Source organism: Eretmochelys imbricata, chromosome 14, assembly GCF_965152235.1.
Source record: "Eretmochelys imbricata isolate rEreImb1 chromosome 14, rEreImb1.hap1, whole genome shotgun sequence".
Lineage (NCBI taxonomy): Eukaryota > Metazoa > Chordata > Testudines > Cheloniidae > Eretmochelys > Eretmochelys imbricata.
Genome location: NC_135585.1, coordinates 32,213,587 through 32,229,612, shown reverse-complemented (window position 1 = coordinate 32,229,612; position 16,026 = coordinate 32,213,587). Strand labels below are relative to the sequence as shown.

General features: G+C 46.2%; 1 protein-coding gene across 1 annotated transcript in view; it reads right to left on the bottom strand.

The window, feature by feature from the left end:
• Window positions 1-16,026, bottom strand: part of LOC144273973 (uncharacterized) — a 108,453-nt gene that overhangs the window by 54,165 nt on the left and 38,262 nt on the right. The window contains 2 exon segments of the mRNA XM_077832701.1: window positions 6,705-6,790; window positions 13,409-14,219. Coding sequence (XP_077688827.1) covers window positions 6,705-6,790; window positions 13,409-14,219 — 897 coding nt within the window.

The following is a 16,026-nucleotide window of genomic DNA, read 5'->3' as shown; positions in this document are numbered from 1 at the left end:
ATCAACGTGGGATGGCCAGGAAAGGTACATGACACTCGCATCTTCAGGAACTCTGGTCTGTTTCAAAAGCTGCAGGAAGGGACTTTATTCCCAGACCAGAAAATAACTGTTGGGGATGTTGAAATGCCTATATGTATCCCTGGGGACCCAGCCTACCCCTTAATGCCATGGCTCATGAAGCCGTACACAGGCAGCCTGGACAGTAGTCAGGAGCTGTTCAACTACAGGCTGAGCAAGTGCAGAATGGTGATAGAATGTGCATTTTGACGTTTAAAGGCGCGCTTGCGCAGTTTACTGACTCGCTTAGACCTCAGCAAAACCAATATTCCCACTGTTATTACTGCTTGCTGTGTGCTCCACAATATCTGTGAGAGTAAGGGGGAGACGTTTATGGCGGGGTGGGAGGTTGAGGCAAATCGCCTGGCTGCTGGTTACGCGCAGCCAGACACGAGGGCGGTTAGAAGAGCACAGGAGGGCGCGGTACGCATCAGAGAAGCTTTGAAAACCAGTTTCATGACTGGCCAGGCTACGGTGTGAAAGTTCTGCTTGTTTCTCCTTGATGAAACCCCCCGCCCCTTGGTTCACTCTACTTCCCTGTAAGCTAACCACCCTCCCCTCCTCCCTTCAATCACCGCTTGCAGAGGCAATAAAGTCATTGTTGCTTCACATTCATGCATTCTTTATTCATTCATCAGACAAATAGGGGGATGACTACCAAGGTAGCCCAGGAGGGGTGGTGGAGGAGGGAAGGAAAATGCCACACAGCACTTTAAAAGTTTACAACTTTAAAATTTATTGAATGACAGCCTTTTTTTGGGGGGGGGCAATCCTCTGTGGTGGAGTGGCTGGTTGGCCAGAGGCCCCCCCACTGAGTTCTTGGGCGTCTAGGTGTGGAGGCTATGGAACCTGGGGAGGAGGGCAGTTGGTTACACAGGGACAGCAGTGGCAGTCTGTGCTCCAGCTGCCTTTGCTGCAGCTCAACCATACACTGGAGCATACTGGTTTGGTCCTCCAGCAGCCTCAGCATTGAATCCTGCCTCCTCTCATCACGCTGCCGCCACATTTGAGCTTCAGCCCTCTCTTCAGCCCGCCACTTACTCTCTTCAGCCCCCCACCTCTCCTCCCGGACATTTTGTGCTTTCCTGCACTCTGACATTATTTGCCTCCACGCATTCGTCTGTGCTCTGTCAGTGTGGGAGAACAGCATGAGCTCGGAGAACATTTCATCGCAAGTGCGTTTTTTTTTCTTTCTAATCTTCACTAGCCTCTGGGAAGGAGAAGATCCTGTGATCATTGAAACACATGCAGCTGGTGGAGAAAAAAAAAGGGACAGCGGTATTTAAAAAGACACATTTTATAAAACAGTGGCTACACTCTTTCAGAGTAATCCTTGCTGTTAACATTACATACATAGCACATGTGCTTTCGTTACAAGGTCGCATTTTGCCTCCCCCCACCGCGTGGCTACCCCCTCAACCTTCCCCCCTCCCTGTGGCTAACAGCGGGGAACATTTCTGTTCAGCCACAGGCAAACAGCCCAGCAGGAATGGGCTCCTCTGAGTGTCCCCTGAAGAAAAGCACTCTATTTCAACCAGGTGACCATGAATTATATCTCACTCTCCTGAGGATAACACAGAGAGATAAAGAACGGATGTTGTTTGAATGCCAGCAAACATACACTGCAATGCTTTGTTGTACAATGATTCCCGAGTACGTGTTACTGGCCTGGAGTTGTAAAGTGTCCTACCATGAAGGACGCAATAAGGCTGCCCTCCCCAGAAACCTTTTGCAAAGGCTTTGGGAGTACATCCAGGAGAACCGCGAATGCCAGGGCAAAGTAATCCTTTCACATGCTTGCTTTTAAACCATGTATAGTATTTTAAAAGGTACACTCACTGGAGGTCCCTTCTCCGCCTGCTGGGTCCAGGAGGCAGCCTTGGGTGGGTTCGGGGGGTACTGGCTCTAGGTCCAGGGTGAGAAACAGTTCCTGGCTGTCGGGAAAACCGATTTCTCCGCTTGCTTGCTGTGAGCTATCTACAACCTCATCATCATCATCATCTTCTTCGTCCCCAAAACCTGCTTCCATATTGCCTCCATCTCCATTGAAGGAGTCAAACAACATGGCTGGGGTAGTGGTGGCTGAACCCCCTAAAATGGCATGCAGCTCATCATAGAAGCGGCATGTTTGGGGCTCTGACCCGGAGTGGCCGTTCGCCTCTCTGGTTTTCTGGTAGGCTTGCCTCAGCTCCTTAAGTTTCACGCTGCACTGCTTCTGGTCCCTGTTATGGCCTCTGTCCTTCATGCCCTGGGAGATTTTGACAAAGGTTTTGGCATTTCGAAAACTGGAACGGAGTTCTGATAGCATGGATTCCTCTCCCCATACAGCGATCAGATCCCGTACCTCCCGTTCGGTCCATGCTGGAGCTCTTTTGCGATTCTGGGACTCCATCATGGTCACCTGTGCTGATGAGCTCTGCATGGTCACCTGCAGCTTGCCACGCTGGCCAAACGGAAAATGAGATTCAAAAGTTCGCAGTTCTTTTCCTGTCTACCTGGCCAGAGCATCTGAGTTGAGAGTGCTGTCCAGAGCGGTCACAATGGAGCACTCTGGGATAGCTCCCGGAGGCCAATACCGTTGAATTGTGTCCACAGTACCCCAAATTCGAGCTGGCAAGGTCGATTTAAGCGCTAATCCACTTGTCAGGGGTGGAGTAAGGAAATCAATTTTAAGAGCCCTTCAAGTCGAAATAAAGAGCTTCATCATGTGGACGGGTGCAGGTTTACATCGATTTAACGCTGCTAAATTCGACCTAAAGTCCTAGTGTAGACCAGGGCTGAGTGATTGGCTGAACAACAAGTAGGACTGAGTGGACTTGTAGGCTCTAAAGTTTTACATTGTTTTTGAGGGTTTTTTGGTACATAATTCTTCATTTGTAAGTTCAACTTTCATGATAGAGATTGCACTACAGTACTTAGGTGAATTAAAAAATACAAATATTTGCACTGTAAAAAAGAAATAGTAATAAAAATAAATATAAAGTAAGCACTGTACACTTTGTGTTCTGTGTTGTAATTGAATTCAATATATTTGAAAATGTAGAAAACATCCAAAAATATTTAAATAAATGGTGTTCTATTATTGTTTAACATAGCGATTAATCGCACAATTAATTTTTTTAATTGCTTGACAGCCCTAGTTTAATCCCCTTTCAAAGTGACACAAAGCAAATCAAAGAAAGGAACTCTGATACCAGAATAACACAAAGCAAACTATACTGGAATAAAGAATGCTGGTTTTAACCCTCACCTTAGGTCAGTGGTTCTCAACCACGGGTACACAGAGATCTTCCGGGGGGGGTACATCAATTCATCTAGATATTTGCCTAATTTTACAGCAGGTTAAGTGAAAAGCACTAGCGAAGTGAGTACAAACTAAAATTTCATAAAGACAATGACTTGTTTATACTGCTCTATATACTATACATTGAAATATAAGTAAAATATTTATATTCCAATTGATTTATTTTATAATTATATGGTAAAAATAAGTAAGCAAGCAATTTTTCAGTATAAGTGTGCTGTGACACTTTTGTATTTTTATGTCTAATTTTATAAGCAAGTAGTCTTTAAGTGAGGTGAAACTTGGGGGTACGTAAGACAAATCAGACTCCTGAAAGGGGTACAGTATTCTAGAAAGGTTGAGAGCCACTTGCCTTATCTTATTCCAATATAAATTTCCTTTATAGACTAGCCCTTAACAGCTTTTTCATATCATCACTTGTGTGTAGAACTTACTTCCCAAATATTCACCAAGGGTCCTATATGATCTTGTTTGAAATACACTATAAAGCAGATTTTCCAGACCTTGAATAATTGTTGTAGCTCTTGTCTGAACTGTTCTGAACAATATCTTTTCAAAGTGTGAACAGAATTGGATACAATGTTCCTGTATTAGTCTCACCAATGCCATACACACCTCCTCCTTGTTCCTATTCACCATTCCCTTCTTTATACATTCCAGGATCACATTAGAGCTTTTGGCCACAGCCACATTTCATACAGGGATCTCATGGTGAGTTGCTTGACCATGACCCCTAAAACCTTTTCAGGGGCACCTGTCTCCAGTGTACAGCCCCCCACCCCCACCCCCACCCATTCTGTAGGTAGGGCCTGCATTCTTTGGGGCGGACCTGGGATTTTCAAATACACCTAAAATGGTACAATCAGAATTAGGCAAATAACCCACTTACGTGCTTTTGAAAACCATAGAAATGTAAAGCTGGATGGGACCCTGACAGGTCTTCTGGTCCATCCCCCCATGCTGAGGCAGGACCAAGCAAACCTAGTCCATCCCTGACAAATGTTCTTGAAAACCTCCAATGATGGGGATTTCACAACCTCCCTTAGAAGCCTCTTCCAGAGCTTAACTACCCTTTTAGTTAGAAAATTTTTCATAATATCTAAATCTCCTGGGTTGCAGATTAAGCCAATGGCTTCTTGTCCTGCCTTCAATGGATATGGAGAACAATTGTTCACCATCCTCTTTATAACACCCTTAGCATATTTGAATATTGTTATCAGGTCCCCCCTCAATCTTCTGTTCTCAATACTAAACGCTTTGAGGGGTTTTTTTAACCTTTCCTTATAGGTCAGATTTTCTAAACCTTAGTTTTTTCTATCTTCTGAACTCTGTCCAATTTGTTCACATATTTCTTAAAGTGTAGTGCCCAGCACTGGACACAGTACTCCAGCTGAGGCCTCGCCAGTACCAAATGGAGTGGGAACATTGACTCCTATGTCTTACATATGACACTCCTGTTTAATACACCCCAGAATGGCATTAGCCTTTTTTTTGCAATAGCATCACACAGTTGGCTCATATTCAATTTTTGATCCACTATAACCCCCGTCATAAATATAAAGGGACGGGTAACAACCTTTATGTATGCAGTAACATAAAATCCCTCCTGGCCAGCGGTACAGAATCACTTACCTGTAAGAGGTTAACCAGTTCAATTAACCTAGTTGACACCTGACCAAAAGGACCAACAGGGAAAGAAGATACTCTCAAATCTGCGGGGGAAAGGTTTTGTTTGTGCTCTCTTTGTTTGTTCCCTCTCAGGGCAGAGAGAGAGAGACCAAGCAGGTAAACCAGCTCCTAAAAAGATACCTGAAATTCATCTAAAATTACAGAAATTGTAAGTAAAGTCAAGGAAATGCGTTAGATTATCTTTTGTTTTAGTTTGTGAATTTTCCCTGTGCTAAGAGGGAGGTTTATTCCTGTTTTTTGTAACTATGAAGTTGAGTGCAGAGGGGAGTCCTCTGTGTTTTAAATCTTTTATTACCCTGTGAAGTTACCTTCCATCCTGATTTTGCAGGTGTGATTCTTTTACTTTTTTCTTTATAATGAAGTTCTTCTTTTAAGAACCTGATTGATTTTTAGTGTCCTAAAAACCAAAGGGTTTGGTCTGTGCTCACTTTGTTAACCTACTGGTTAGTATATCATTCTCAAGCCTCCCCAGGAAAGGGGGTGAAGGGGCTTTGGGAGATATTTTGGGGAAATAGGGACTCCACGTGGTCTTTTTCCTGAATCTTTGTCTAAAACACTTGGTGGTGGCAGCAATACCGTCCAAGGGCAAGGAAAGGATTTGTGTCTTGGAGAAGTTTTTAACCTAAGCTGATAGAAATAAGCTTGGGGGTCTTTCATGTGGGTCCCCACATGTGTACCCCAGATTCCAGGGTGTTAGCTTCAGTGTATTTACACTCATGATTCTGAAGTAAACTTTTTGATAGTTTTGTGCTAAGTGCCTGTTGTCTAAAAATGAAATATGAAACTAATTTCATAAATACAGTGTATTTAATAAACCTAGATTCTAAATGTAGAAGGATTAAGCACAAGTAATTGGGTCAGGGATTTTACCGCTTTAATATAGGACTTTTGTAGTGGATACATATATCAGAAAGGACAACTGCAGACCCATAGCAATGAAAGCATGTAACTCCACTGGTAATAATCAATAATTCAGTCATCTAGTTAGACATTTTATATCTATGAATTCATGATAAGTACAGGGAGTAAAAAGCAGAACTCCAGTGTAATTATACTGGCTAGATTATACAATATAAAATAAACCTTTAAAGAGACTTTCCCAGAGACCCCATTTCATTACACAGTGACCCATCTTCACATTCTTGAAATCTCCAGATAAAGGTCTCAGAGTTTGAGAAACTGGGACCCACTTTACTCCTCTTCATTCAAAGCAAGAAAGTCACAAATAAACCATCATCCCAACTTAGTGCCCAGAGCCGAAGTATCACTGCATTTCTGACCTGAGTCCATCTCTGCTCCTGAATGTATCAATTAACTAAAACAGTATCAAGAATAAATCAAAGTCACACCACATAAGATAAAGATGGTTCTAGGTCTGTATCAACAAACTTCAGAGCAGGAGCTAATCAGAGGACGTTCAGAGCTTCTTGAGACATAATAATTAAATCTCTTCACAACATGGGAATCTTATCTCTGCCTCTTGCTCTGCATGCCTCTGTTCTAGGAACGTGATTTCATTATCTACTTTAATAACATGTCCTCATTAGATGGCCAGTACTGTCTTACCCGACCCTCTGATATTCATTGGAATCAGCTATATTGTTGTTCACTTCACCCATCTTCTAGAGTTTCTCTTCTGTGTGGATTCTCTGATGCCTGATGAGGGATGAGCTGTCACGAAAGCTGTTCCCACAGTCCAAGCATTTAAAGGGTCTCTCTCCTGTGTGGATTGTTTGGTGTCTATTAAGGTGTGAGAGACGACCGAAGCTTTTCCTGCACTCAGGGCATTTGTAGGGCTTCTCTCCTGTGTGGATGCTTTGATGCGTATGTAAGCAGTGTCAGGATGAGCTCCACCCTGACATCTGGTGGTGAGGTGTGGCAAGTTGTGGAAAAGAACTTCAGGGGCCGATCTCATTTGCATAGGCACACCCACCCCGCCTAGAATGAAGCCATAGTTGCCCAAATGGTCACTTTGGCTGCTGTGGGATCCCCAGTGTCTCTGTTATTGGGGCAGAAAGAATAAATGGTTATTACCCTGATTATGGGAACTATGCTTGGAACTGTACTTGGTCTTTTGTTATGATGGAGGGACTCACCATCAACTAAGTAGCACTTGCTAGGCAAGGGTCATGGGTTCCAAAATTCTGTCAATTTTGGAGAGAGAGAGGCTGTGGACAAGTATTAATACCTGGTGGCATGGGTCCCTTGGTGAGGGCCTTACATGCTAATTGCACTTCCTCCTCTCTCCACTGTGGAATATCAGAGCTAATTTTGATTTCATTAGGAGTCTAGTTACAGGCTGCTGAGCTCACTTTGGGTTAACAGTGCACCAGCACTGAGGCTCCCCTTACTACAAGCTGAATTCACCAGAGAGCTGAACTGACTAAGAGCTGAAATCACTGAGTGTTGTGTTAAGTAGTGGGGGAGCCTGAAGTTATATTGTGGAGCAGTTTGTGGGACAGCTGGAGTGCCTTGTGGACAAGCTGGTGGAGCAGTTCATGGGACTGTGGGAGCTGCTGGTGGGACGCAGAGCAGTTTGTGGGAGAGATCCGGTAGCTGCCAGAGGGTCTGGGGACGGGGACCCCCCAGGTCTGCAGAATTTGAAGATTCCCACAGGACTGATAGGGCCTCAAGCAGAAGTCACGGTGAGGATTAAAGGGGTGGAAAGTAAAGCACTGCTTGACACTGGATCTCAAATGACTATTATATTTCAGTCATTCTACCAACAGATGCTTAGGCACCTGCCTATACAGCCACTGACTGGTGTTGGCCTGTGTGGCCTCAGCATGGATGAATACCCCTACAAAGGGTATGTCATAGTGCACCTGGAATTCACAGAGGAGGTTGCTGGGGTAAGAGAAGAGGTAGACACAGCTGTCTTAATATGCCCTGACCCTAAAGGGACTTCTGATGTGTCTGTGCTGATAGGGACCAACTCCAGTCTCTTCAAGGTACTTGCAGATTACTACAGAAGGCGGGCTGGGGACCAGTACCTAAATACCCTGATGATCCATATGCTTTGTGCTGAAGCCTATAGGAAAATTGAGAGCGCTAAAAGGGACACATCTGAGCTACTGCTTGGGGCAGTGAAGTACGCGGGCACGACCCCCTTAGTAGTGCCTCCAAGGACGGAGCAAGAAGTGCTTGTCATGAGTACCTGGCTGAAAGGCAGTAAACGGACATTAGCAATGATAAAGCAGCCAATGGGAGGAGAGCTCCCTGAAGGAGTGCTGGTCCCCAGTGGAGTCATAACCCTACCTGCTGAAGCCCAGAAAAGGGTGACTATACTGATTGCTAATGAAACGAGTAGTGATGTTGTTGTGAAGCAAGGACAAAAGATAGCAGACCTCTTTGAGCCTGAGTCGATTGTAAAACCCCAGTGTGAAACTCAAGTTCTGACAATAGACTCAGCAAAGTTTGACTTTGGAGATTCACCAGTGTCCGAGGACTGGAAAGCTCGCCTGAGGAAGAAACTTTGTGAAAGATCCAAGGTGTTCTCACTGCATGAGTGGGATGTGGGATGTGCAAAAGGAGTAGAGCACAATATCAGACTACATGACTCTCGACCTTTCAGGGAGAGATCTAGGAAGATTGCTCTCTCTGAGATGGAAGATGTGTGACATCATCTTCAGGAGCTGGCTGCGAATGGCATCATTACAGAGTCCCGCAGCCCATACGCCTCACCCATTGTGGTAGTCCATAAAAAGAATGGGAAAATCTGGATGTGTATTGACTACCGCACCCTAAACAGCCGTACTGTGGTCGACCAGTACACTATGCCTCGAGTGCAAGATGCCTTAGACTGTTTGCTGGGAAGCCAGTGGTTCTCTGTGTTGGATCTTCAAAGTGGATACTACCAGATCCCTCTGAGAGGAGAAGATAAGGAGAAGACAGCCTTCATCTGCCCATTAGGGTTTTATCAGTTTGAACACATGTCCCAAGGGATTTCTGGAGCACCTGCCAACTTTCAACGTCTCATGGAGAAAGTTGTGGGAGACATGAATTTACTGCAAGTGTTAGTTTATTTGGATGACCTGATTGTGTTTGTAAGAACCTTAGAGGAGCATGAATAAAGACTTCTTAAAGTGCTTGATAGGTTGAAGGATTATGGTCTGAAGCTTTCAATTGACAAATGCCAGTTCTGCAGAACCTCAGTGAAGTATGTGGGTCACATCGTGTCCCAAGAGGGTGTGAGTACTGATCCTGATAAAATAGAAGCACTCACTACATGGCCGCGTCCAAGTAACTACAGAGAACGCAAGACCTTTCTTGGATTTGGTGGCTACTACTGCAGATTTGCGAAAAACTATGCTACGATTGTAAAGCCTCTGAACGATCGTACCAGGGGACATCAGTCCAGCAAGAACAAATCTAAGACCAAGAATAAGGGGAGCTCCCCAAAGCCTCCTGTGTAGAGACACTATGGCCCCTTTGAACCATTTGGGCCACAGTGGGATGAGAGATGTGAAAGGGCTTTTCAAGAAATCATGACTTGCCTAACTCATGCTCCAGTCCTAGTTTTTGCTGACCCAAGCAAACCATTTATCCTGCATACTGATACCAATTTGGAGGGTCTGGGAGCAGTCCTGTACCAGGAAGTGGAAGGCAAACGTAAACCTGTAGCCTTTGCCAGCCAAGAATTGTCTGATAGTGAAACTCGCTATCCCACCCACAAGCTGGAATTCTTGGCCTTGAAATGGGCCATCACTGAGAAATTTCGAGACTACTTGTATGGTGCTCAGTTCCAGGTGTGGACAGACAACAATCCACTGACTTATGTGTTAACAAGTGCTAAGCTGGATGCTACAGGGCAGAGATGGGTGGCCGCCTTGGCTATCTATGAGTTCAGCATTCAGTACCAATCAGGGAGAAGCAATGTAGATGCAGATGCATTGTCCAGGCGTCCGCAGGCTCCAGAAGTTGCTGTGATACCCACAAATAGAGTGAGAGCTATTTGCAGTGTGAGTCGCCGAGAGCCAGAGGCCCGTGAGAGCCTTCAGGGATGTGTTGCAGAAGCTTTGGGCCCCCTGAATGCATGCCTTCTGCTTCAGTGAACTATATTGCATTGGACCAATCTCCTTTGCCCATGCTCAATGCGGCTGACTGGCAAGAAGCCCAGCGGCAAGATATTGACATTCATGATACACTACTTGCCAAAAGGAAGGGGCGAAGCCCAGCTGTGGTTGTCCCACCTAACCCGGAGGGTAAACTACTATTGAGAGAATGGACCAAACTAAAACTGATTCAGGGAGTGCTACACCGAATGACCACCGATCCTTTACAAAAACAACGAGCACAACTAGTACTGCCAAAAAAGTACAAAGCCCTGGCCACGAGGGCCCTGCATGATGACTTTGGGCATTTAGGGATGGAGAGGACCCTGGAACTTATTCGTAGTAGGTTCTATTGGCCCCGAATAGCTGAAGATGTTCGCAGGAAATGTGAGACTTGCGCTCGATGTGTTCAAAGGAAAACTCTGCCCACGGGGGCTGCATATCTCAAGAACATCACCAGCAACAAACCTTTGGAATTGGTATGCATTGATTTTTTGTCTGTAGAGGTAGATAAGAGGAATGTTGGGAACATTCTAGTAGTGACTGACCATTTTACACGGTATGCACAGGCATATCCCACACGTGATCAGAGGGCCACCACCGTCGCTCGAATATTGTGGGACAAATATTTCTCAGTCTATGGATTCCCGGCTCGGATACACTCTGATCAGGGGTAGGATTTTGAGAGTCACCTTCTGAAGGAGGTGCTGAAGATAGCAGGAATTAAAAAGTCTAGGACAACGCCTTATCACCCCCAAGGTGATCCTCAGCCAGAGAGGTTCAACCGAACCTTATTAGATATGTTGGGAACTTTGCGACCAGAGCAGAAGGCAACCTGGAGCCAGCATGTCGCATTTCTGGTGCATGCCTACAATGCCACAAAGAACGATGCTACGGGAGTCACCCCATATCTCTTGATGTTTGGGCGAGAACCAAGATTACCCATAGACTTGTGCTTTGGTGTATCAGAGAATGGAGATAGCTATGAAACTCATCAGCAATAAGTATCCCGACTAAGAGAAAAGTTGCGGGATGCTTATCACTTAGCTACCGCTGTGGCTTGGAAGAACGCAGACCGCAACAAACATCGATATGATGCCAGAGTGCGTTCGCAGGAGCTCCAGCTGGGGGACAGAGTCCTGCTGCAAAATTTGGGTATTGCTGGCAAACACAAGATAGCTGACAGATGGAAGGCAATACCTTACCTGGCGATGGAAAAGCTGGGAGATCTGCCGGTCTACAAGATCAAACCTGAAGACGGTCCAGGGCAAATAAAGACGGTGCATAGAAACCTTTTGCTCCCTGTGGGGGAATTGGTAAGCACCCCTTATGAGATGGGCCACGACAGGGCAGCCGGGCAGAACAGAGGTGCTAGACCAAAGCCAGCATCCAACGCAGACAGCAGGCCCTGTGCTGCTAACTTACCCCTATTCTGCACATCTGAGAGTAAGTCTGAGGAGGAAGACACAACCCTGGTGTATCCTGGGATGGAGACAAGATTTCAGTCTCGATCAGCTGAACCAAACAAGAGTTTTCCCTCTTCCGCCCTAAACCCCATGGCGGAATTATTTAGGCCCATTTCTGACACCCCTGTGCCGCTGATGAGACCCCCCTGTGATGACACACACAGGTTATTGGACAGTGGAGACACACAGGTAGAGGATGTCCTGGGCACCTTGGACCCTCCAGCGTTAGAACTAGGAGTGCAGGGGCCTATGCCAGTAGTCAAGGGACTCTCAAAGGAAGCCTCTCCATCCGTCACTCAAGAGGATGTTCCCCCTACCTCGGCAACAGAGATTCTCAATAGATGAGACAGGGTGATAAGACCACTAAAACGGTTAACTTATGATGCACCTGGGGTGACTAGTGAGGAGCCAATACATTTAGCACACAGGCTTGTGGAAGCTAAAGTGGGCTTCCTGAGGCCCTTTGGAGGAAACCAATGAGTTGGTATAAAGGGAGTGTGATTTGTTGGGACGACAAATTCTTGGCTGCGGGGAGGATGTAAGCAGTGTCAGGATGAGCTCCACCCTGACATCTGGTGGTGAGGTGTGGCAAGTTGTGGAAAAGAACTTCAGGGGCCGATCTCATTTGCATAGGCACACCCACCCCGCCTAGAATGAAGCCATAGCTGCCCAAATGGTCACTTTGGCTGCTGTGGGATCCCCAGTGTCTCTGTTATTGGGGCAGGAAGAATAAATTGTTATTACCCTGATTATGGGAACTGTGCTTGGAACTGTACTTGGCCTTTTGTTATGATGGAGGGACTCACCATCATCTAAGTAGCACTCACTAGGCAAGGGTCATGGGTTCCAAAACTTTGTGAATTGAGAGAGGATGGGGATAAGTATTAATACTTGGTGGTAAGGGCCCCTTGGTGAGGGCCTTACATGCTAATTGCACTTCCTCCTCTCTCCACTGTGGAATGTCAGAGCTAATTTTGATTTCATTAGGAGTCTAGTTACAGGCTGCTGAGCTCACTTTGGGCTAATGATGCACTAGCACTGAGGCTCCCATACTACAAGCTGAATTCATCAAAGAGCTGAACTGACTAAGAGCTGACGTCACTGAGTGTTGTGTTAAGTAGCGGGGGAGCCTGAAGATATATTGTGGAGCAGTTTGTGGGACAGCTGGAGTGCCTTGTGGACAGGCTGGTAGAGCAGTTCATAGGATGGCAGGAGCTGCTGGTGGGACGTGGAGCAGTTCGTGGGCTGGTGGGAGCTGCTGGTGGGCTGCAGATCTGAGCAAAGCAGTTTGTGGGGTGGCTGGTGGAGCGGAGTGAAGGCCTATGGAGTTGTGGGGCGGTCAACTTCAGATCATGTAAGATGCCTTTTACCCCCGCCCCCATCTCCACCCAGGTTGGGAGGTAAAGCTCTGTAGATAAACTTTTGAACTCTGGGGCTGCCCTGACCAGTGACAGAGACTTTTAGGTCTTGGACTTCTGGGTCTATGGGTGATTTGGGGTTGCTGGACTCAAGAACCAAAGGGAAAGGGCATGCCCCAATTTGCTTTGGGTGGGTTTTTTTGCTCATGGGTGTGTTATGAATCTTCTTGGTGGTGTTTCCCCAACATAATGCCACATTGTTTCTCTCTGTTATTAAAAGGCTTTTTGCTACACTCAGACTAGGTGCTTGCGAGAGGGGAAGTATTGCCTCTTGGAGGCGCCCAGCGGGGGTGGTATATATTTGTCCCAGGTCACTGGGTGGGGGCTCGAGCCAGTTTGCATTCTGTTATTGGAATGGATCCCCTAGATATTGAACCCGGCCCTTGTTGCTGCCAACTCTGATGGGCAGAAGGGTTTCACGTAATAAGATTTGAGCTGTCACTGAAGCTTTTCCCACAGTTGGGGCATATATAGGGTCTCTCCCACTTATGGGTTTTTTTATGTGAAATAAGGTGGGAGCTCAGACTAAAGCTTTTTCCACACTCGTTGCATTTGTAGGGTCTCTCCCCAGTGTGGGTTCTCTGGTGTTTAGTGAGGTCTGAGCTCTGGCTAGAGATTTTCTCACAGTCAAGACACTTATAGGGCTTCTCTCCAGTGTGCATTTTCTGATGTGTCATAAGGACTGAGTTGTAACTGAAGCTTTTCCCACAGTCGGGGCATTTATAGGGCCACTCTCCTGTGTGGATTCTCTGGTGTATAAGAAGATTGGACTGCTGATTGAAGCTTTTTCCACACTCAGAGCATCTATATGGTTTCTCCTCTGTGTGGGTTCTCTGATGTGAAATAAGGTGTGAGCTGCAGTTGAAGCTTTTCTCACAGTCTAGACACTTATAGAGTTTCTCTCCTTTGTGGATTCGCTGGTGAGTAATAAGGGCTGATTTCCAAAGGAAGCTTCTCCCACAGTCACTGCATAAGTTCAGTTCCTCTCCAGAGGCGATTCTCTGTAGTACAGGCTCTTTGGTTTCTTTGAACGCTCTGCTCCTGTGAGTGGATTCATGCTGGATCTCCCCTGCTTGGTTTCGCAGCTGCCTCTCTGGCCTACACTGACTCTGATGGGCTTCTCCCTGTTCAGTGCTCTGGAAAACTTTCGCTATGGCTGTACCTGATAACGTCACCTGTGGTCCTACCTGCTCAGAATCTTCCTTCTTTTTCTCACTCACCGTCCCATCACCTGCTGGGATAGAAAAAGAATCCAGACAGGAATCATTCACTGTGCTGAGGGGAAAGGGAATAGCAAAAGGAGGGTAAAAAACTAATTACTGGGGACTTAAAAGACATCAGGAGGAAAAATCCCCCCCACCCCAACTTTATTTCAAAGGAGGAAGAGGAAGGGACCAATTCAACCTCCTATCCTATCTGAATATAGCTGAAGATTGGTGAAAACTCAGTGATGTCTGCCAAGGGGATATAACTAAATTCTTTTTGAGTCAGTTTCACCAATTCCTCTCCCGTTTGGGTGCCTTTTGAGATCCTTTTCCTTGTAGCCCTGGAGATTGGGAACCACAGGCACTGGCTTCTGATTTTCCCTGGGGGTGCTCAACTCCCACTTAGCCCTAGCCCTTTCCCCCACGGTCCAATTCCTGACCCGCCTCTTCCTGTCCCACCCTACTCCACCCCTTCCCTCAAGGCTTCACCCCCACCCCGCCCTCTTTCTACCCCCTCCCCATGCCTCCCCCCTCCCTCCCAGTGCCTCCTGCATGCCGTGGAACAGCTGTTACGCAGTGTCCAGGAGGCACTGGAAGGGAGGGAGAGGAGTTGATTGGCAGGGCTGCCCGTGGGCGGGAGCGGGGAGCTTGGCTGCTGGTGGGTATTGAGCACCTGATGATTTTTCTCCGTGGATGCTCCAGCCCTGGAGCACCCATGGAATTGGCACCTGTGTTGAGGACCCATGACTTCTGCCCTCATTCCAGCTGGGAGATCAGGTCAGGTTTGAAAAATGGAAATCCTGCACGGGGTTGAAGGGAACAAGTGTTTGATCTTGTTCATTAAGCTCAGTGCTGTTACTGCTTCCAGAGCGAGGGTCTGAGTAGCCTACCCCGAAAGGATCCTTACTCTTCCCAACCCCAGACTACAGGGACTGAGCTATAAATTATACAAGTTCACTTGATGCACTGATCTGGAGCAAGGGTTCATCCACTCTGTCTAGGGAATGGCCCTGACTTACTCCCCTGGGAAGCAGAGCAGAGTTGCTACCCTCTCTAGGTATCTGAGGTACAACTAAGTCTCCATCACTGCCAATTAACCCCCACTTCTGTTTCAGTGTTTTGCTGAATAGGCATGGTTTGCTGAACTTGGTCCCGAGTCCAGAGACACAATTAACTGGGTATCTGGCTAATGTAGACACCCGCAAAGATTAATAGATTTAAAGGCCAAAAGGGACCAATATCATCTAGTCTGATCTCCTTCATAAGAGAACCTCACCCAATAATTCCTGTATCAACCTGTGTCTTGTGGCTGAGTTAGACTGTGTGGATTTTTTTGAAAAAGGCATCCAGTGTTGATTTGAAGACCTCAAATGATGGAGAGTCCACCATATCCCTGCGAAATTTACTGCAGTGATTAATTACCACAATGACTGTTAAACATATTTACAACCTGAATATATCTAGACAAACTTTCCAGCCACTGGGCATCTTCCTTCTTTTGTTTACTAGCTTAAACAACCTTCTGCTCTCAGAAATCTCCTCACTATGATCCAGTCACTTCTTAACCTCCTCTTTGATAAGATAAATAGATTGAGCTTCTTAAGTCTCTCGTTACAAAGCAGGATTTCTCAGCCTCCCATCATTCTCTTAACCAAACCACATTGAATTTATCAGCATCTCTTTTTTGACACAATGTCCAGTAATGGTCTCCTTAATGCTGTATAGTGAAGTACTACCACCTCCCTATTCCTACTTGATATTCCTCTGCTTATACTTCCATGGCTCATGTTAGCTGAATCATAGAATCATAGAATATCAGGGTTGGACGAGACC